The sequence below is a fragment of the Petromyzon marinus genome, chromosome 7 (assembly GCF_048934315.1).
Source record: "Petromyzon marinus isolate PM22_M1 ecotype Great Lakes invasive population chromosome 7, UKy_Petmar_22M1.pri1.0, whole genome shotgun sequence".
Lineage (NCBI taxonomy): Eukaryota > Metazoa > Chordata > Hyperoartia > Petromyzontiformes > Petromyzontidae > Petromyzon > Petromyzon marinus.
Genome location: NC_133673.1, coordinates 14,523,052 through 14,544,733, shown reverse-complemented (window position 1 = coordinate 14,544,733; position 21,682 = coordinate 14,523,052). Strand labels below are relative to the sequence as shown.

The 21,682-nt window shown below is 47.7% G+C and overlaps 1 protein-coding gene across 1 annotated transcript in view; it reads left to right on the top strand.

Moving 5' to 3' along the window:
• Window positions 1-10,853: 10,853 nt before the first annotated feature.
• CREB3L1 (cAMP responsive element binding protein 3 like 1) overlaps window positions 10,854-21,682 on the top strand; it is a 58,539-nt gene continuing 47,710 nt past the window's right edge. The window contains exon 1 of the mRNA XM_076065185.1: window positions 10,854-11,975. Within this exon, the coding sequence (XP_075921300.1) occupies window positions 11,883-11,975 (93 nt within the window). The 5' untranslated portion in view covers window positions 10,854-11,882. The remainder of the gene's footprint in view (window positions 11,976-21,682) is intronic.

Below are 21,682 nucleotides of genomic sequence, written 5' to 3'. Positions count from 1 at the left end.
ATGACTTATTAAGTGCAGCTTCTTTTCCATTTTTAAGAGCATGGGTTTCGTGGCCATCCATGGCAATACTGGATGGTAATGAATTGAGTGCTGTGCATACATTTATTGTCTTCATTACCGAAGGTTTGCGAATGCCATCAACAAAGCATTTTATGCTGGAAAATAAAGAGCTTTCCAGTTTAACATATAGGCTTTTGCTAAAATATCCACAATAAAGGAGGTTTTTTTGGGTTATATCGCATAAATTTTGAGCATTTTATTAAACTCGCGACCACCAGCCTGATGAGGTTGGTTGTAATTACCAGCGAAACGTCGTATTCGAATTGTGAATACTGTGGGTTCACTCTCCAACATACCGGTATGCTGAACTAGTAATGAATTGCCATGTTTGGTTTACGTGACAAATCTTACTTAATTGGCTGTCGGGTGGTGGCGGGTTAAATTTCACATTTATATTTACGCGACCTAAGCCAAAAGAACCGTATGGATAAAGAGCTTTTCATCTGACATGAGGATTTAGACCTGAAGGTTTGGGCACTTGAATGGTCAACAATTTCATTCCTCATACCGCCTTGTTATTCTTGAAGCCGTGAGGTACCTAATTACAATGTGAGTTTCAGGCAGAGTTGATATTGTGGTATAAGCAAGCCTTCATGTGGGTCTTAGAGTGGCTCACAATGTGCTGGTTGGTGTCATCCAAATTGCAGGTATTACTGACAGCAATTAAGTTAAGAAAAACATTGCCTTTGGCAAACTAAGCTTCGGTATATTTAAGCCACACCCCGAAACTCCTTTGGGCATAAAGACACTGGCTTTTGATTTAAATGTAAGTCGAGCCAGGTGGTATTGCAGCAGTAACGTGCGACTTTAATTTAATATACGTCTCCTAAGAGTTGCAGTCGAAAACTGTTGACCGTAATTAATAAGCGAGGAGTTGAGCGAATCATCCCTGGGCTAATTTTGGCATTCCAATCACGTGAGCCACTGCTCTGTGATTATCGTGGCACTGATGAGGGCTGTGATTGTGCCCACGGTGGGTAGGAGTCAGGGGACCGCCGTCACGCTCCTCGGTTTTACCTCGGCCACTCGCCACATTCACAAGTCACATAATCAGACTAAATATATATTGTGCACTGGGGAACAATGTTACAAGTGGGGGCGGGTTTTGCATTTAGCCATGGGGGGCCCTCAGAGTAACAAAGTGGGGGCTCATAAATGCTATTAAGGGAGCACAGTATGACTTGGCACGTATCCAAATGCTGGTGGCAGCAGCTGCTCTCTGTTCATCCTATGTCGACGATATATTCATATTGATGACTGACTGGTGTAAATTATATCGATGTTCTAGAAAGGCGAGATGTTAACTGCCTTGCCTGATATACACAACATCGTGGGTTCGATCTTGAACCTGACGTCTGTATATATGGAGGTTGCATGTTCTCCCCGTGGTCGTGTGGATTTTTCTCTGGGTCCTAGTTTTTCTCCTCCACATTTAGAATCAACGTGCATTTAGAGTACTTGGATGCTATAAATATCCACATGATAAGCCACTAAGTTGAACCCACTTCGTATCATTTGTCATAGCCAGGTCGCTTCTGGGAAAATATAAAAATAGCTCGTTGGCCCTTAAGTGGTAAAATATGTAAAAAAAAATCATATAGTACTCCAGTCATAGATTTTTTTTAATTTGATTCCCCAAACTGTTACAACCCTAACCTGATTTTAGTTTTCTCATAAAGAAAGAGGTCAGTCTAAAGTTCTACATCGCTTTACGTCTTCATACTTAACATCCAGTCCCCATGATCAGAAATAATATCACTCAATCACAACTGCATCTATGTGTATAATTGTTTCAATTATTGGCATGAATAGAACATGGATTCATTCATTACATTGCCAGGGTATACAAAAGCCACCACAGAGGAAATGTGGTCTACCAGCTTCTTCTATTGGCTTGGTATAACCAAAAACTGTAAACAACCTTTTAGCATGTACAAACATGCACACACAAGTAATTGTCAGTTTTCCAAAACAGCACCTCTTTTCTAAATGAAGCTCTCCTCTGTTGAGCAGCATCTGTGTTGCGAGTTGAAGTCACCAATGGGCGAATGCGCCCATAGAAACCGGCTGAGTTTACTCGCACGTGCCGCCAACTCAAGCCACCATCGTCATCTAAAACTTTGCGATTCAGAACGTCATTCCTGCCAACTATCCTCGGGGGCAAGTCGAAATGACGCGCGATTTGCCACAAACCGCCGCGTGCCCAGGACAACTTTTGTAGTCATCATTTTTCAAATGCGTTTGGCTGACGAAGCCGCTTCATGAAGAATTTTTGACAAGGGCAAGTCGTGTTTTGAGCCTCGTGGCTGTGCCGGTGAGCAGAATCATTGTGGTTTTTTTTAGTATATGTTCTCACGAAATTATATTCCAACCGTGCAGTCTGCTTCATGATATGAGGCCTGAGCGTCAGTGTGGGACTCTCAGTAAGCGGTGCATTACCCGGGTGTTTAGAAAACGGCTTGCAGAAGGTGATATCACAGAACCATTTCTAAGATTGCTTCAACCATCCTATTTTTATCCACACGCGAGTTACTGCACTTCGCATGCCATGCTCTGCCTGAATGTTCATTCAGAACTCAAAGCAAGCAGTGAACCACCCTGTGCCCTACATTATTCGTTCATGCTTCCGTGTTGGCAGTCATGCACAAGCACAAATACAACTCTTAGGTTCGTCAAAAACACTGGCCTTAAAAATGAAAGGCCCTTAATAGCAAATAGAGGCCCCTATTTAAGGTCGTGTTATTAATGGATGTTTTGTGTTATTTGCACCCTATGTCATGGCCCGTGAAGATGTCAATGCTTTTGATGTCACAGGTTGCCTCAACACTCGAGAAACCTCTTATTTTAAAAATGTTTTCATCTTTTTCCCAGTTTTGTTTCAATCGTACTATCGGCACCATGTCCCGAGTCTTATTAATCCATTCAGCGCCACACGTCCCGAGATTGGCTCGCGTAAAACGTTCTCAACTCAAATCTGTAAATGTCGAGAAAACCCCTATCGTCGCAAGAATCGGATTCTCGTGGTGTTCTGGTGTGATTATGTTTTGCATCAGCCAAACATAGTGTGGCAGTGGGGACTCCTATGCATGGTATCCACAGGCAGACCCTGCAGCAGTAAGCATTGTCCCAATAAGAATAAAACCCATCCATAGTTGTTTATCTGTGTATCACTGCAGATAGTCGGCCACATTTCCTCAAATATATCTTGATGGTGACCGAAGACAAGAGGACCGCAATGCAATCTTTCAGGAACTGACGATTATTTTTGCATAATGCACCCATAGAGGCTGTGTGCTTTGTACACGTTTTTGCATGTCGTGTAAAACAATGTCACGGAACTGATATCCAGTCAACCTTATTGATGCCGTGGTGGTTACACTGCTACAGAAACATGATCTTTGCGTCGCAGTATAACCAATCTTTAAATGAGCTGAGATTAAATGTATCTAACCTATGTACAACCACTAAATTCATACGATGAGGTATATTGTGTAGTTACTGGTAACTGGGCGGAGACCAGTTCCCAGTAACACGTGAGAGCCAAATTTAATCACCACTCGGTCTATGTGAGTCTTGGGATTCGATGCGAGTCTATGGGTCTGTGTTAAGTCTGCGGGTCTGTTAAGTAAATCAATGGGTCTCTGTAAGTGTAAGTCTACGGGATTCTGTTTTTTGTGCAGTCTTTCTTTGACCGAACTGAGACCATTAACTCGCCACACATGGGAGCCCGGTTTAAACAAGCGCGGCTGAGACCCGGATTCAAAGCCGTGATCTCAGCGGCGCCGGCTCTGACCCTTTAACCACCCTCCAACCTCATTATACGTGCCCTGCAAAGAGTATTTGTCTCATGTCAATCAAACTGATTTTCTTATTTAATCATCGGAGCTGCGAAATTCTACAATAAGTGAAAATAAATAATTATAACGTGCATGGTTTATTGTTTTCCTTCTGCAGTCACTGGTGACCTGGAGTCACTGTTGATTCATTGTGTGCCCTGTAACCATAATGCATGACTGCGTTTGCATTACAACGAATTTGACGTCTGACGTCAAAACAAAGGACTGGTTTGTCTTGCTGTGTGTGTGTGTGCGCGCGCGTGTGTGTCTTGTGTGCGTCTGTGAGTCACCCAACTTGCGTAGGACATCGTCATTGGGGTGCGGTGTAGGGTTGGGCTGTATCGGCGAAAAGAGCCGCGAATACCTGGTCAGCCTTGCGTGCGAATTAACCGATGTTTACAGGAAATCTCCATGCCCAAGCGGAACGGTGTGGAGCAAATGTAAAAAAAACCCTAAACAAAAATGTTTCATTCCATGTCCATTATTTGAAAACCAGGTAAGAGTTCATTTAGTTCAGAAGTCTATATTTGAAGGGAGACCTGGGTAGGAAAACATGCATCGCAACACCAAGGCTCTAGTGCAAGAGATTAAACTGCAGAGTTGAACAGGATAACTCAAGTGTACTTGCATTATCAAGTGTTGTATTGTAAAGTAGAGGCCGCACGATGAACCAGGCAATTTTGAGTGCAATCCCCGGCCCCCTGCAAACGTCAGTGGAGAGTGATATCTCAAACCTTGTCCTGGTGCCGCCCCCTCCCCACACTTGTCTGTTGGAAAGGGGTGTGGGGGGGGGAGGTATGGTCAGATAACCTCCATGACTGAAAATCATTGGGAGGCATTCGTCCAGCAGCGGAATTGACAAAGGGCCCAACGTTGTTTTATATTTTGTAAACGATCTAGATGACAATCGTCATTACAGGAAAACGGGTTTAGAGTGATATGCACTTAAAATGTACAGTTAAAGATAGAAAGTTACTGCATCACCGTCGTTAGGCTAGCCGTGTTCGTTAGGTTTGCCATGTTCATTAGGCTAGCCATGTTGATTAGGCTAGCATGTGCTTTAGGCTCGCCATGATCATGAGGCTAGCATGTTCATTAGGCTAGCATGTGCATTAGGCTCGCCATGATCATGAGGCTAGCATGTTCATTAGGCTAGCATGTTCATTAGGCTAGCATGTTCATTAGGCTAGCATGTGCATTAGGCTAGCATGTTCATTAGACTAGCATGTTCATTAGGCTAGCATGTGCATTAGGCTAGCATGTGCATTAGGCTCGCCATGATCATGAAGCTCGCCATGATCATGAGGCTAGCATGTTCATTAGGTTAGCATGTTCATTATGCTAGCATGTTCATTAGACTAGCATGTTGATTAGGCCAGCATGTTGATTAGGCTAGCCATGTTGATTAGGCTAGCATGTTGATTAGACTAGCATGTTCATTAGACTAGCATGTTGATTAGGCTAGCCATGTGCATTAGGCTCGCCATGATCGTGAAGCTCGCCATGATCATGAGGCTAGCATGTTGATTAGGCTAGCATGTTCATTAGACTAGCATGTGCATTAGGCTAGCATGTTGAGTAGGCTAGCATGTTGATTAGGCTAGCCATGTTGATTAGGCTAGCATGTGCATTAGGCTCGCCATGATCATGAGGGTAGCATTTTCATTAGGCTAGCATGTTCATTAGGCTAGCATGTTGATTAGGCTAGCCATGTTGATTAGACTAGCATGTTGATGAGGCTAGCCATGTTGATTTGGCTAGCATGTTGATTAGGATAGCCATGTTGATTAGGCTAGCATGTTGATTAGGCTAGCCATGTTGATTAGGCAAGCCATGTTGATTAGGCTAGCCATGTTGATTAGGCTAGCATGTTGATTAGGCTAGCCAGTTGATTAGGCTAGTCATGTTGATTAAACTAGCATGTTGATTAGGCTAGCATGTGCATTAGGCTAGCCAAGATCATGAGGCTAACATGTTCATTAGGTTAGCCATGTTCATGAGGCTAGCATGTTCATTAGGTTAGCCATGTTCATGAGGCTAGCATGTGCATTAGGTTATCATTAGGCTAGCATGATCATTAGGTTAGCCATGTGCATTAGGTTATCATTAGGCTAGCATGATCATTAGGTTAGCCATGTTCATGAGGCTAGCATGTTCATTAGGTTAGCCATGTTCATGAGGCTAGCATGTGCATTAGGTTATCCATGTTCATTAGGCTAGCATGTTCATTAGACTAGCATGTTCATTAGGTTATCCATGTTAATCAGGCTAGCCAGGTTCATCAGGCTAGCCAGGTTCATCAGGCTAACCAGGTTCATTACGCTAGCCGTGTTCATCAGGCTAGCCGTGTTCATCAGGCTAGCCAGGTTCATCAGGCTAGCCATGTTCATCAGGCTAGCCAGGTTCATTACGCTAGCCATGTTCATCAGGCTAGCCAGGTTCATCAGGCTAGCTATGTTCATCAGGCTAGCCATGTTCACTAGGCTAGCCAGGTTCATCAGGCTAGCCATGTTCATCAGGCTAGCCGTGTTCATCAGGCTCGCCAGGTTCATCAGGCTAGCCAGGTTCATCAGGCTAGCCGTGTTCACTAGGCTAGCCAGGTTCATCAGGCTAGCCAGGTTCATCAGGCTAGCCATGTTCATCAGGCTAGCCAGGTTCATCAGGCTAATAATGTTCATCAGGCTAGCCAGGTTCATCAGGCTAGTCATGTTCATCAGGCTCGCCAGGTTCATAAGGCTAGCCATGTTCATCAGGCTAGCCATGTTCACTAGGCTAGCCGTGTTCATCAGGCTAGCCAGGTTCATCAGGCTAGTCATGTTCATCAGGCTAGCCATGTTCATCAGGCGAGCCGTGTTCATCAGGCTAGCCATGTTCATTAGGCTAGTCATGTTCATCAGGCTAGCCATGTTCATCAGGCTAGCCAGGTTAATCAGGCTAGCCATGTTCATCAGGCTAGCCAGGTTCATCAGGCTAGCCAGGTTCATCAGGCTAGCCATGTTCATCAGGCTAGCCATGTTCATCAGGCTAGCCAGGTTCATCAGGCTAGCCATGTTCATCAGGCTAGCCAGGTTCATCAGGCTAGCTGTGTTCATCAGGCTAGCCATGTTCACTAGGCTAGCCAGGTTCATTAGGCTTGTGTTAATCAGGCTAGCTGTGTTCATCAGGCTAGCTGTGTTCATCAGGCTAGCCATGTTCATCAGGCTAGCCAAGTTCATCAGGCTAGCCTTGTTGATCAGGCTAGCCGTGTTCATCAGGCTAGCTGTGTTCATCAGGCTAGTCACGTTCATCAGGCTAGCCATGTTCATCAAGCGAGCCATGTTCATCAGGCTAGCCAAGTTCATAAGGCTAGCCTTGTTAATCAGGCTTGTCGTGTTCATCAGGCAAGCTGTGTTCATCAGGCTAGCCACGTTCATCAGGCTAACCACGTTCATCAGGCGAGCCATGTTCATCAGGCGAGCCATGTTCATGAGGCTAGCCAAGTTCATCAGGCTAGCCTTGTTAATCAGGCAACAAACCATTGTTGTTAATCAGGCTAGCATATGCATGAGGCTAGCATGCACAAAATTAGTGTTCTTTGTTCGTTCAAGTCTTTCTTGTAAAGGATGGAAGTGTCACGCCATGTGCTGGCCCGAGGGCTCCCTGTGTGGTGCATTTTTTGTAGATATTTTCGACAAATAACGAACCACGCTCAATGTTGACGCCCCGATGCTGTGTGCAGAATGGTTTGTCTAACTGCACTTGCTATTGGAACTTTTGATGGATATGTTTTGTTTTAACAGGTTATAACTCATTGAGACGTCGAGTCTATTTTGCAAGGGTGACTGGGTTAAAATTTACCCAAAATTGACCGCAAATAAAGTGTAATAGCAACAAACCATTGTTTTCGAGGTTTGTGCTGTTTAGCTGCCTTGATGTGTCTTCGGGTTGCGCATTGTTTGTTGTGAATATCCCGTGCCTGATGAAGCTTCCAGACGTGGAGTGAAACGTCAGACAATACTGAACAGCACACGGTACAACCCAAAAACACATCAGAACAACAACAGCCACCCTTCCTAACGAAGTCAGAATATTCATTTAGACTGGAGGAATCCAATGAGCTATGAAGCTCTTTTTCACAGATGTGCAGTAGACGGGTGTCCAGTAAAGTTGCTGTGACATCGCAGCTCTTGTACCAGACTGTGTGTACTTTGAGGCCACGTGGGGTGATGTCTCGATGTCTCGACGGCCGGAGGTCCCAGGTTAGACCCAGGTGTTATGGGTTCACTGATGACCGAGATGGCTGTCAAATGGAGTGCATTGGAATCCTTGCGCACAAAGCTAACACAACAAAACAAGTCGACTGCACAACGAGCGAAGCTAAGCGATGTCCAAAACAACCTGGAAAGGCCTAAATTAAATCAAAATGCTCTTTGGTTCTTTCGGTAAAGTCACGTAGGTAGAAATAAAATAAAACAAATCACGACGTTTCGATCCCAACACAAGCAATCTTCATCAGGCGGGCCACTTCAGCAGTTTTCTTGCTGTGGTTGTCTCTGAGACTGGGCTAGTCTCCTTGGTGATGACGGGACCGTAAGTGCCGGTGCTTGAATGTGTGGCCTTAACTTTGTCACAACTGTGGGTCGCTAGAGGAAGGAAGAGTTATTGAGGTGCAGTGGCACCATCGGCATTGGCCACGATTACCTCCTCGTAACCTCTTGACCTTGAACTCTCACGAAAAGTACAAGCAAGCATGCCGGAACTCGTGGTCTGTTGTAGCAAGATTATTGATGGGTGTTAACATTTTAGATATTCGCCCAGCTACTATTAAAGCCTCACCCATCTCGTCGACCCACTGCAGTTTGGTCGCCAGATGGTAGAGGCAGTTACTGTCAACTTTCACCACGAGACAACACACAGGACTGGAGTTATTGGAGTTTCCATTTTCGGACATGATACTTTAAACCCAGGTTGAGCACCACGGCTGGGGCTGTATTGGCACACAGAAAACGTGAATGCATTCCAAAAATAGATATCGGAAAGTTTAACCATTGCGTTACAAGTGGTCCACAGAAAAGTAAGTGAATAAAAAGTAAACACAGGAACGTATATAAAATATAAATCAATAATAGATACACGATAGACTTCAGGCAATGACCCTTTAAACATTTAAAGCAAATACCCATAATCGTTACGTTGGAAGGCAGTGTTCTTGATTCATGTGGCAGAGTTGTATATATGCAAATGCATGCCCCTTATTAAGCCGAGACCCAAGAATCTTATTTTCTCCTCCGCCATTGAGAAGGTACAACCCGAAAATAGCGGTGGCACGGTAGTTCTGGGATCCGGTCATCCGAGTTTGATTCCCGGCCACGGCTAACATTAGTCACGAGTGACAACCAATCTGCTGGTCTTGCAAAACCGCATTGACCACCGTGGTGAAGTATGGTCAAACATCCCCCATGAGACCGAAACTTCGTGGGGAGGCCTTCATCAAGCAGTGGATTGACAAAGGGCTGTAAATTATTCCTATAATGCATTGACCACCGTGGTGAAGTATGGGCAAACAACCCCCACGAGCGAAGCTGTGTGTGGCAGCCATAACCCAACAGTGGATTGACAAAGGGCTGTAAATTATTCCTATAATGCATTGACCACCGTGGTGAAGTATGGTCAAACAACCCCCGCAAGCGAAACTGTGTGGCAGCCATCGTCCAACAGTGGATTGACAAATGGCTGTACATTCCAGTATTCCAGTCTCAACGTGTTCAAACATCGCTCGCCGTTGACGTTTTTTCCGCGTCCGGGGAGTCGAACTCGGGGAGCGCTAGGTTCGGTGCCCAGGTTTTTTTTTACGCGGTAGTTGCTGCTGCCCCGATTTGGCCCCAGTTCGGGAACAATCTTTAATTCGCCATCTGCCGCGACGTTTTGCAGATGTTCACACGGTTTCGATTTTCAGCGGCCGCCCTGGTTAATACTGCGGGTGCATCCATCAATCGTGAATATCCGCGCGCCGTCTTGCTTCACGATGTGGACCTTAACAGATGCCTTGACGGCATTCGCCAGAGTAGGCCATTGTGCGTGCCGGCATCATGTTGTCCGAAATTTTGCACGCTTGAAAAATTATCCCTCAATTTTACATCAATTGGGATTAAGACATCAGCCATCCCCTCACCCCCCTACGCTGAGAAAAACCCTGACAAGGACCTTCCTGAAAAGAAAAAAATATATATCCCGGGACTCATTGAGGCATGGTGCAAATGTTTACAATCTGAAAAATTACACCGATAATGACTGCCGGAAAATGCACACAGCAAGTTTGAAAACGTTGGCAGGATCCTCTTGAAAAAAGGGGTCACAGGACTCAGCGCATGTATGTATATTGAGCTTCTTTCGCACCGTACGTAGCCAACCGTGCTAATCGGAGGTACGGGGCGGTAGGGGGGGGACAGCACACAGTGATGCTGTTCCTCGGTAGCCCAAGCATCAGTGCCGGATTAAGCTAGTGCGGGGCCTGTAGCATATGTCATACAGTGGCCCTGAATAAAAAACAAAACCATGAATATTAAAACACAATAAATTTTGTACTTGCATAGTAAAGTATTTGTTTTTTTTCATTTGCTATACCGCCAGATAATGCGACAAATCGCTAAACTTAAACACCCAGTCGTTCATAAAAGTTGAAGGCGGTATAGTATTATAGTAATAGAGCAAGTGCAGGATCACTGAACCGGAATTTGAAGCATTTAGCCCTGGGCCCTTGAAAGTAGGGGGCTCGCAGCTACATGTGTAGCTACTTGTGCTACTCGGATAACCCGGCACTGCCAAGCATCCACTCAAACATTTTTTTAGCAACAGCAGCGCCGCCCGTTTAAAGACTCGGTGACGCGCTACCAGCAGCGAGTCCATTGGCTGCGTTAAGCGACGTGGCTTCTTAAGAGGCGAGCTCCTGGCTGAGCTCACACACACACACCTCCCACAACACCCATCCACTACCAGAATCCTCCTCTTCCCACCCAGAATTCCTCCTCCCACTTACTCAGACTGCCGCCGCCGCCACAGATCCTCCCTCCTCCTTATACTGCCACCATCCTCCGCTTTGTCGTTGGCGAGGCAGGCGCTGGGTTTTTGTTTGAGGCCCAAGTAAATAAATGCACGGCAAGCAAGAGAAAGTGTGCTCACTCCCTTCCTCTGCTTCTTGTGTTTGTACACAAGACGCAGATGACGCTGCCGCTGCCACTGCCATCATCATCCCGACCACGAATAAATAAGTACAAGCCATCAATCTCTACCACCATAACCAATAACCACAAATTATCGCTAACACTACTAACCACCAGTCATCACTACCACGAACCACCACGAACCAATCATCACCATTAACCACCAATATGTATCAGCACTAACCAGAAAATCATCAGCACTAACCAGCAATCATTACTACTAACCACCAATCACATTAAACACAAATAATCATCACTGACCACCAATCAGCGTCACCACTAACCAGCAATCATTACCACTAACCACCAATTATCAGCACTGACCACCAATCATCAGCTCTGACCACCAATCATCAGCACTAACCAGCAACCATTACCACTAACCACCAATAACCATCAGCACTAGCCACCAATCATCAGCACTAACCACCAATAACCATCAGCACCGACCACCAATCATCAGCACTGACCACCAATCATAACTACCACTGACCACCACCAATCACCGCCACCACCACCCCTTGGTTAAAGTCCTCCCGCCGGCCGCCCCTCGTGTCGTCAGCGCGCAGGAAGGAGGAGCGCTACAAGACGCGCCTCGCACTGCCCAGCAACGGCATCTGCGGCGTGAGCGTGCGGGCGGAGCCGAGAGTGCAAGCGCACAGCAGCAGCATCATCAGCTGACTGTCAGGGCTTAAACAACCGAGCGGCCCCCTCGCCTCGTCCAAACGAATCGACGTCTCTCACCCCTGCTTCGTCTCCCCCGCGCGTGAAGGAAGCCGGCGCGGCCATGGAGCTTATGGACGCCGGGGGGACGGATCGCATGCTGTGGGAGCCCAGCATCGCCGACTTTGGGGATGACGCCGACTTCATGGGGAGCGTCGTAAGTGGTTTTTGTTTTGTTCTTCCGCCTCCTCGCTTCATTCACTCGCTTTGTCCTTAAGCGTCGGTGGTGGTGACTTTGCCGTGAGTTGGTTGAACCTTGCACCTTACGCCTTGTTGCTGCCGGTGGATGATGATTGATGATGGTGGTCGACTCTCGTGGGTGGTATTGTCGGGACGCGAAAGCTAAGCTGGCTTGAACCTCGTTTGTCTTTTTTTTTCTCGGATGGGAGGCTGTCTGGAAATGCAACCGGGTGCAACCAGGTAGGCAATCGTGCTTGCGAGATTGTCAGTCAATAAATGGCTGGAGAGCAATGGATTTGTTGAATCTATCTGTGCAGAGCTTTGAGTGCCACTACTCCCCTCCCGTATACGGGGGGGGGGGGCGTGTTTTTCTTTTTCCGGCTTCTCCGGTTTTTGTCTTTAAACAAAACGAAATCAAACACGGCCAAACATCTGCGCAAGTGTCGTGGGGCAGAGTGAGGACGCTCCTGACAAAAACGGAGTCTCGATATTCGGCGAGACTTTCCCCTCCCCCCTCCGGCTAAAGGGGCAAAGACAAAGATCCCCCGTATAGCCTTAGCAGACAGTAGGGGCAAGCGCTGTTAGCGAGAACCTATGAAGGCCGGCACGGCACACGAGGGAGTGGGTGGCCAACACCACGCCCGGCCGCCTTTGTCTCCCTAGTGGCGATGTTTACACATCGCACCAGGTACTAACTTAAGGCTGAGTCGACCTAGGGGAGGCCCGGGACCGGTTCAGATAATCGTCACTGGTGTTGGCCGTGAGCGGGAACCGAACCCGGGTCGCTAGGTTCGTAGCGCAGCGTAGCGCTAACCACTGCACTACCGCTCCCCATGAAGGGGCACCCACCCACACACGCACACACTCTCACTCGACTTGGTGGCTGGTGGTGGTGGTGAAATGCAATGAAGGAAATGGCTCCGGCGTCGTGCTGGAATGTGTGCGTCTCGTATGAGGAAAAAAAATGGGGCGGCTGTGTCGATGGAATGCAAATTGATGCCATTTGGGAATTAACTATGTTCAAGTCCATCCTACCTCGAGAGCGACTCCCCCTGTGCCCGTGCGTGTGCCCGTGCGTGGTGGAGGAATGTGGAATGCGGGCGGTTGCGTTTTATACAAAAAATAAAAATGCTTCAGTCCACCGATTTCAACTCGCGCAGAGAGTCTCGTATAGAACAATAGAGAGCATTTGATATTTCATTGTTGCGTTTGATGCGTTGTAAATATTGTGGTTTCACTCTACAACACACCGGTGTGCTGTACTCGTAACGAATTCGGCACGTTTTGTTTACGTGACAAACCTTACTTAAATGGCTGCGTCGGGTGGTGGCGGGTTTAACGACACATTTACGCGATCTAACGCCCCAAAAAACCCTCTTATGGATAACGGTATTTCGTTGGCAGAGGCCCACAAGTACATATACTGTAGTGGCACAACATCTCGCATCACGTTCGTCATCAACACGACCATAATTAGGCGACTTTTAGGAATAAGGTTCATTGCCTGAAACGTTGGCTGTTACCGTGTGTACGGTATATGTCTCCGCTTCGGGATAGTGTTATTTGCAAACGTTGTTGAGTTTTTTGTTTGTTTGTTAAACTCGAACTTGAGAATCAATTTTAACAGCCGTATGGATTGCGAACGTCTGCAGCGATTCCTCGCAAGTGGAATAACAACCGGAATCCATGTTCACGGCATGTTGTCTGTGTGTTCACGGCATGTTGTCTGTGTGTTCACGGCATGTTGTCTGCGTGTTCACGGCATGTTGTCTGCGTGTTCACGGCATGTTGTCTGTGTGTTCACGGCATGTTGTCTGCGTGTTCACGGCATGTTGTCTGTGTGTTCACGGCATGTTGTCTGTGTGTTCACGACATGTTGTCTGCGTGTTGACGGCATGTTGTCTGCGTGTTCACGGCATGTTGTCTGCGTGTTCACGGCATGTTGTCTGTGTGTTCACGGCATGTTGTCTGTGTGTTCAACGCATGTTGTCTGTGTGTTCACGGCATGTTGTCTGTGTGTTCAACGCATGTTGTCTGCGTGTTCACGGCATGTTGTCTGTGTGTTCAACGCATGTTGTCTGTGTGTTCAACGCATGTTGTCTGTGTGTTCAACGCATGTTGTCTGTGTGTTCAACGCATGTTGTCTGCGTGTTCACGGCATGTTGTCTGCGTGTTCACGGCATGTTGTCTCTGTGTTTGCTGCCTCTGACAGCACATTGTACTCCAGCGTGGTTCACATGTCTTGTGACACCCCCATTTAATTATCTGAATTCTTTTTTTAAAGTAAGATTGGTTAAAAACGGAAATTAATATTGCAAATGGAACAAATGTTAGGGGTAAATTAATTTGGGGGGGGGAGAGGGGGTGGTCACAAGACATCTGGACCACCCTGTAGATGTAACGGCCCTTTGTTTAATCAGCTGCTGGATGAGGGCCTCCCATCAACATCACGTGACTTTATTTGACCATACTTCACCACGCCGTTCAGCGCTTACGGTGGGGGTTAATTGTGCCCAGTGGCACTTTGGGGTTAACGTGTCGATTCATCCTGTAATACCACTAGCGAGTCTGTTGATAAAATAAGCATCGCTTTGTAGACAATCGAAGGTGAACGTGGTAAGAATGGACTGGCCGCTGCCATAGGAATGTGGAATTTACACCGCTGGCTCGGGGAGATGAGCGTTGCAGCCAGATTTGAGAAGGAAACCACTTTCACTTTTTTGTGTGCGTAATTAAAACAGATTGTACCGGCTTGGGGAAGGAAGAAAGGAAGGACGTCACGTTTGTTCATGGCTGATGATGAATCGCGGGCTGATGGTGACTTAATCGGGGTCGCTGATGAATCGCGAACAGTGCCACCACACGCTGTTCTTTTTTTATATCTTGTGGGCAGCAATGGATGCAAATGCTGGTTGTTGTAATGTCCCGATGGTCACTTGGTTCTGACTAACTCCTTGGGCAATGTGTCAAGCGAAGTGTTCTTCTGTAGCACAATTACGATGATCACAATTTCCATTACGGTGAGATTTGTGTTAAAACAAACACAAATTTTGCAAGGACAAATAATAGCAATTTTTTGTTACATCTAATGGACTCTACATCGAATGCAATGAAACGTAGCATAACCGTGAAAAGTAAAACTAGATGCAAAATATATATTAAACGAATATTTGAATTAAATAAATGCAATGGAAAGTGGAGCATGAGCATTCAACAACATAAACGCCAAAATAAACACAGACGCGTTTTTTGTTATATAAATGACCCCCCCACTGCCCCCCCCCCACCCGATCCCCACGGCCGTCATGGGTCCGGACAAATCGGGCTGAGAGCCATGCGCACCGGACTCGGCAGAATGAGTTGTACGCCGATTATGGTCATGGCGACGAGGGTTGCAGATAAGGGGTCCTCTGTGCATTTGCGTGAACGTGTCCTGCACGTGTGTGTGTGTGTGTGGTTTTATGATGAAAGAGGAGGCTTGGAACGTCCCCCTCGGCTGGGTCGTGGGTTGGAGCGTCCGTACATGTTGGCACACGCGCGTTGTGCGTACGCACGTGTGCCGTATTGATTTGGTTACCAAATCAATAAGCATGTTTGAGCCTGGTTAGCACATGAATGGGAGATTGCTTGGGGATACCAAGGCGATGTATCCTTGGGCTGTGGAGTAGCCAAGAGATGCCAGAACAGCGATGCATTCTGGAATATGTTTAAACTGAATTACTTTTAAACTATATATTTTTATTCTTACCAGGTAAGGCCCACTGACCTATATAGCACTTTTGCAGAAGCGACCTGGCTATCGAAAATGATATCTCAACGAAGTGGTTTATCATCGAGCACCAAACACTCTAAGCGCGTGATGTTGATTCTAAATGTGGAGGGGAAAAACCGGAAGACCCGGAGAAAAATCTACGCGACCACGGGGAGAGAGACGCGCATATTCCAAATATACAAGCGTCAGGTTCGGGTTTCCATCCCACGACCTCCTGCATACCAGGCGAGAGAGTTAACATCTCCCCACTGCGGCGCCTCTATCTGTATGGAGTTTGAAAGCCCCCTCGATAGCGTGGCTTTTCTCCGATCAGAAAGTTTTGAGGAATATTTATTTTCATTTAAGTACAGTTTTTATTTTTGTTTAACTTAACAGTACAGTAATTCCATCTGTTTAGCCAGGAACGTTTCACATGTGGGCTTTTGCGACCAATGTTATGATGCGTCATTGATTTCTGGGATACAAACGTGTGAGGTAGGCCACTTAATGGCTATTAAACATAATCATGCCGGTGAAACACAATAAAGTATAAAAGAGAATTGCGTTCCTAAAATGTTCAAGCCCATATCTCCTGTATAATTATATATCCATATGGTTATCTATGTGTGTGGTGACCGGGCATTGTTCTGACACCTCCCCTAGGTCGTCTTAACCTCAAATGAGTACCTTGTGCGGTGTGTAAACATCGCCACTGGGGAGAGAAAGGGGCCACCCACGCCCTTCGTGTTCTGTGCCATCCTTAATAGGTGCTCGCAAACAGCACTTGCACCAAAAGTCTGTTTAGGCTACAGGGGGATCTTTGTCTTGTTGTGTATGTGGTGGCCTGGCATTGTGCCAGCCACACCACACCAAATCAAGATTGACACCACACCCCTTCGTGTGCCGTGGTGGCTGACCCTCTTATAGACACTCGCTTAGCAGCACTTTCCCCAACATTCTGTGAAGGAGCTATGTGGGTGATCTGTTTCTTTGTCCGAGTCTTGTTTGGTTAAGGAGTTCAGTCAGTGTAAAGTGTGTTGCATGAGAAAGGCCATGTGTTTGCCACAAACATCTGGATGCCATATGCGCCACCGTCGCGCCAGTCTTTGTGTTATTTATGTTATTTATGTATACAGCCGTTTGTGTTGTTTACGTATATAGCCACACTGTGTGTGTGTGCACAAAGGCGGCCGGGCGTGGTGCTGGCCACCCTCCCTCCTCGTGTGCCGTTCGGACCTTAATAGGTGCTCGCTAACAGCACTGGCGCCAACAGGCTGTTGAGGCTATACGGAGGAGAGGGGGGGGTGGGGCTTTGTCTATGTCTGCATGCACACACACACACACACACGCTCGCTCGTGTGTGTGTGTGTGCGTTTTCACCGTCTATGTACGCGTGCGGGGGGGGGGGGGGGTTGGCGCGTGTAAACCCGCAACGCTTGACATGTGTTCGTATCGACATGAGTGACGAACGGGACCGGTTGACCGGTTGCCTTCTGCTGCACTCCAGCGCCCAACGAAACGGAACACGTGACCTTTGGGAAACGCGCAAAAGCTTTCGCCGGGGCCACCGTGCCCGAACGGGATCGTAAATGACTTTGTCGCCGGCGACTTAAGCCCTGTCGATGACGACGACGACGATGACTGCTCGCGGAATATTCGTCAAAGTCTTTCGATTCGTTAGCGTCGTCATCGATGCATGAATTAAATATTAAAAACGATGACAACGTCAACACCTGCTGCAAGGGTTGGATGCCGTTTCTGGTCGATCTGTGGTGTGCTGGCGGCTTTGGCCGGACCAGAACGAACCCAGCCACGCGTCGACCTGGATGGTGAACGAATTGAAAACCCGTCACAACCCGCGATTTTAAAAGATCGTCCAAGCATTTGCACATGGCGTCTGCTGACCGCAATGCCCAACCTTTTTTTTGGGGGGGGGGGGGGGAAGAGTTATTAATCAAACGTTGTGGTATATCTTTTTTTCTCAGAATAATTTAGTTTTACAGCTCAACGGATTTAGTCAACTCCCTGATGACTCACGCATTTGCATTTTAATCACTAAGTACTTGTCCTAAAATTGTTAATAATGATAATGTATAGCCTATTGTCAATCCACCGCTGGATGAGGGCTTCGCCATGCTCTGTAGGTCATGTGGAGGGGGGTTGTTTGAGCATACTTCACCACGCCGGTTGATGTAGGATGGTGGGGGTAGGTAGGGTGCAAGACCAATTAAGATAATGGTCATGTATTAAAGTCAGATATTAGTGCATCAACCCCCACCGCACAAGGCACACAATGTAAAGATTATTTTTTTTCTTTTTTTCTCATGAACAAGGGAGCGTAAAACCTGTTTCTTGGCGGACAGGTTCGCACTGTGGATTTATAATATCAACGCTGCCCGCTCACAGACGACTTCTTCAAGCCCTAGAAAGGTCGCATCCAAGGGAGGTGTTACGCGTTCACGACTTGGGGTCAAAGTGCAAATGACCCCACCATTGTTCGCTGAAGTTACGATTCCCCCCCCCCCCCATTACATTGCAGATTGCTAATTAATTTCGGGTGACACATTCACATTTGTAATTGGCCGCAGGTCTGGTATTTTTACGCGACGGCATTTTACTTTCGGCCCAGGAGCCTGCTGTGGAGCGGGATGATCTGCAACGCTGCAATCGTTGAAGTATTAAACGTGGAGGAGTGGCCATTTAGCCCACGCTTGCGAGGTGCCCAACGATGAGCTCGCAACAAGCCCGCCGCTCGCACGTCACACGATTCGGGTTTCAGCCGTGCCGGCAGCGGGACCGTGATGGCCGTGAAGGCCGAGGCACGCCTGCCAGACTCTGCACCCCCCCCCCCCTCCCCAGCGTGGGATCCGGGACGGCCCAGGGGGACGTCTCGACATGTCACGCCGCTCGAGTCCATTTTGATAGCAAATAGCGGGGCGTTTTTGTCGCAGGGTTGAGTCTAGGGGCTCTATCGTTTTTTTTGCCGTGAACGTCGGCACGGCCGCCGATGGGCCGGGCGGACCTTTGCGCTGATTTTTTGTTGTTGTTGCGCCGTGTGTGAGAGTCTTATTTTTTAGTGCCTCGTTCGGGAGCGCGGATCCCGCGCGCGTCGCCGGCACGTGTCGGCGTGAAAGTTCACTCGAACAAAAGTTCACGAATTTACCAAGGCTGCATCCACCCACCCCCCTCTCTCCCCCAATTAATGGCGTGGTGGTGAGACAGTGCAGAGTCCGTAACATTTGTTTCGATTTGGATAAGCGTCAACGGTTATGGGTGTTTTGTCATTAAGCCTCTTGGTTTTGCATTTTATGTTTGAATGTTAGAAAATTGAGCACCTTGTTCTCATGGCGGTCATTTGAATAACAATGCAAATCGTTCACCTGGAAACCTGCATTGGATTCCTGGCAATTGCCTCGCATTCGTTGAGTGATATGCTAACTCTCCTTGGTTTGCCCTCCCACCTTCAACACGCACTGAGCAGCACAGACTGTGGTTACTATCCCTGTGGTTGACGAGGCGCGTGGAGGCCTTCATCCAGTAGTGTATCGTCCAAGAGATGGAATTGACGATTATATCCACAGGAAAGCCTCACTGAGGCAGGAGAGTGGTCCTGCATTGGGATGTTTATCCATAAATCCCGTTAGTGAGAGTTTACCTTTGTGTGTGGAGGGGAAGTAGAGAAGCCAGATTAAATTCGCTACAAGCCAAGTTTTAATTTGTTTGCCCAGGTGAGCGCTTCAGAGACCAGGACGAGCCTCGTGTGTAGGGGTTACCTGGGTCCGAAAAAGTGACCGCAGAGGGGTGACACACACACCACTGCTGCCATCCCTTGTCCGTACCTTGCAACCCCACACCTACAATACCCAAGTAAAAACAAGGCACGATGGTGCTCAGCTCCTGAGACCCAACGGGGACGGGGCGCATTTAATGGTGCTTTGGTCGCAGACGGATGCGTTTAATGCGAATGGGGAAGTTTAATTAAGCAGAGGGGTTACAGAAATTGTATTTCACCGGCTTAGAACCACTCGAGCATACAAACCTCCGACCGTACGCATATTTACTACTTCGCCTAAACCTATGGGACACGGGCTCGCTGCCACATTGGCCGATGCCTTGACCGCGATCACTGCCGGTGCAAGGTAAAAGACAGCACCCGATCACCATTTGCCCCTTGCACTCCCATATTGTGCATCTCTCTCTCTCTCCTCTCTCTCGTCTCTTCTTCCACCGCAGCTCCCTTCTCCCTCCCTCCCTCCACCCCCCAACCCCCCAACACTCTTTTCCGTTCGAGCCAGCCTCCTCGCCCCCCCCTCCCCACCCTCCTTTCCTCTCCCGACAAACCACACACAGCCCCACACTCTTTGTGTTTATACAGAGAGCGAGAGAGACTCTGAGTTTCTATTGGGCGGGCGTATTCCTCCTGATGTAACTCCATCGCAACATTGGACTCGCGGCTTCTCCCCCCCCCCACCACCATTCCGTCTGGCATGAGAATGGTCGCAGATGTTGCCCAGAATGGGAGTGCGCGTACATTGGAGACCGTTGGCTTCCACAGCCAGAGGCCACGTGTGGCCCGTTTTTTTGTTCCGGGGCATTCGTAGTTCCTTTTGCTCTCTTAAAAAGAAAAATGACAGTATTTTATTTTTGTACTCATTTTTTTTTTACGACAAAAAAAACATTCACACTTTACCGAACTGTAACGCAAAATTGCCATTTGGCTTTGAGCTGGGATCTACCGCAAATCTTGTCGAACGCTAAGACGCTTTTACGCTGGAAAACCGACGCGCAGACTTTGCAATACATAATAAAGTACGGCGCTAAAATAAAAAAGCGACCGTTGTCAATACTGTGCGCTTTATTGGGACGGACGAAGGGATCTGTGACAGCGGCCTAACCCCCCCCCCTGCCCACCAAGTGCCTACAGCGTTGTAGTTTGCAACAGGGTCGTATTCCATATACGTTTGTAGAATGTTGCACACACGTGGTTTGCTTTTCGAGTTGACGATGGAGGATATGGGCGGGGGGGGGAAGGCCGAGGGGACGGAGGGGGGGGCAGATGATGGAGAACGCCTGGGCCGTGGATGCCTTGGAGAGGAGAGCCTGCAGGCCTGGAGATCAATGGAGAAGCGTGTGACAATCGACTTATCACCCTCACCCCCCCACCCCAGCCAATCAATGAGTTGTCACAATTAAATTCGAGAAGCGATTATTACTTCGTGTCTTGTTACTTTTTTACCATTGTGGTGAACCTAGCCTGGGTCACATAAGCCTATTACAAACGACAAATATGAATTCCCTCCATATGCAAATCCCCTAAAAGTTGTTTTTTTCTTCCTAGATGTTGAAAATCCCATGTCATTTGCGTAACATTTTCATGAATCGTAAACAAACACTTGTTCACTCGCGCCATGCGATGCATGCATCGTGCGATTTAAAGATCGATCCTGATCAATTAATTTAAGCTTTATTAATTTAAGCTTTATTGCACCCATAGAAGATCGGAAGGCACAGAGAGATGTTAGCGACCGATTGTTCCGGGCAATGCCTGAACAACTTTACATGTAGATTTCTATTTAATCACCGTTTAGTGGGCACAGGCCCAAAGGCCCAACACCTCCTTGTGTCTCCACTATCTCAAAGGCGCAAAGCGAAAAACATCGCGATCCACAGCTCTGTGGGCATTGGGCATCGTCTCTGGCCGAGCGAGGTGGTGGAGAGGGGACACAGAGGGGGCCCTGCACACCCGTTGACAGACGCAGACTGTGTGCGAGTCTGACAGATACAGGGGGAGTTGTGTGTGTGTGTGAGAGTCTGGGCGTGGGAGCAAAACGAGCGGACTGTGGCTCGGCCTGCGCATGCAGTGCTGAGCTATTTGAGGGCAGAATTTTCCAGACAGGAATGCAGCGGCAGTCTGAGCAAATCCTGGGGAAGGG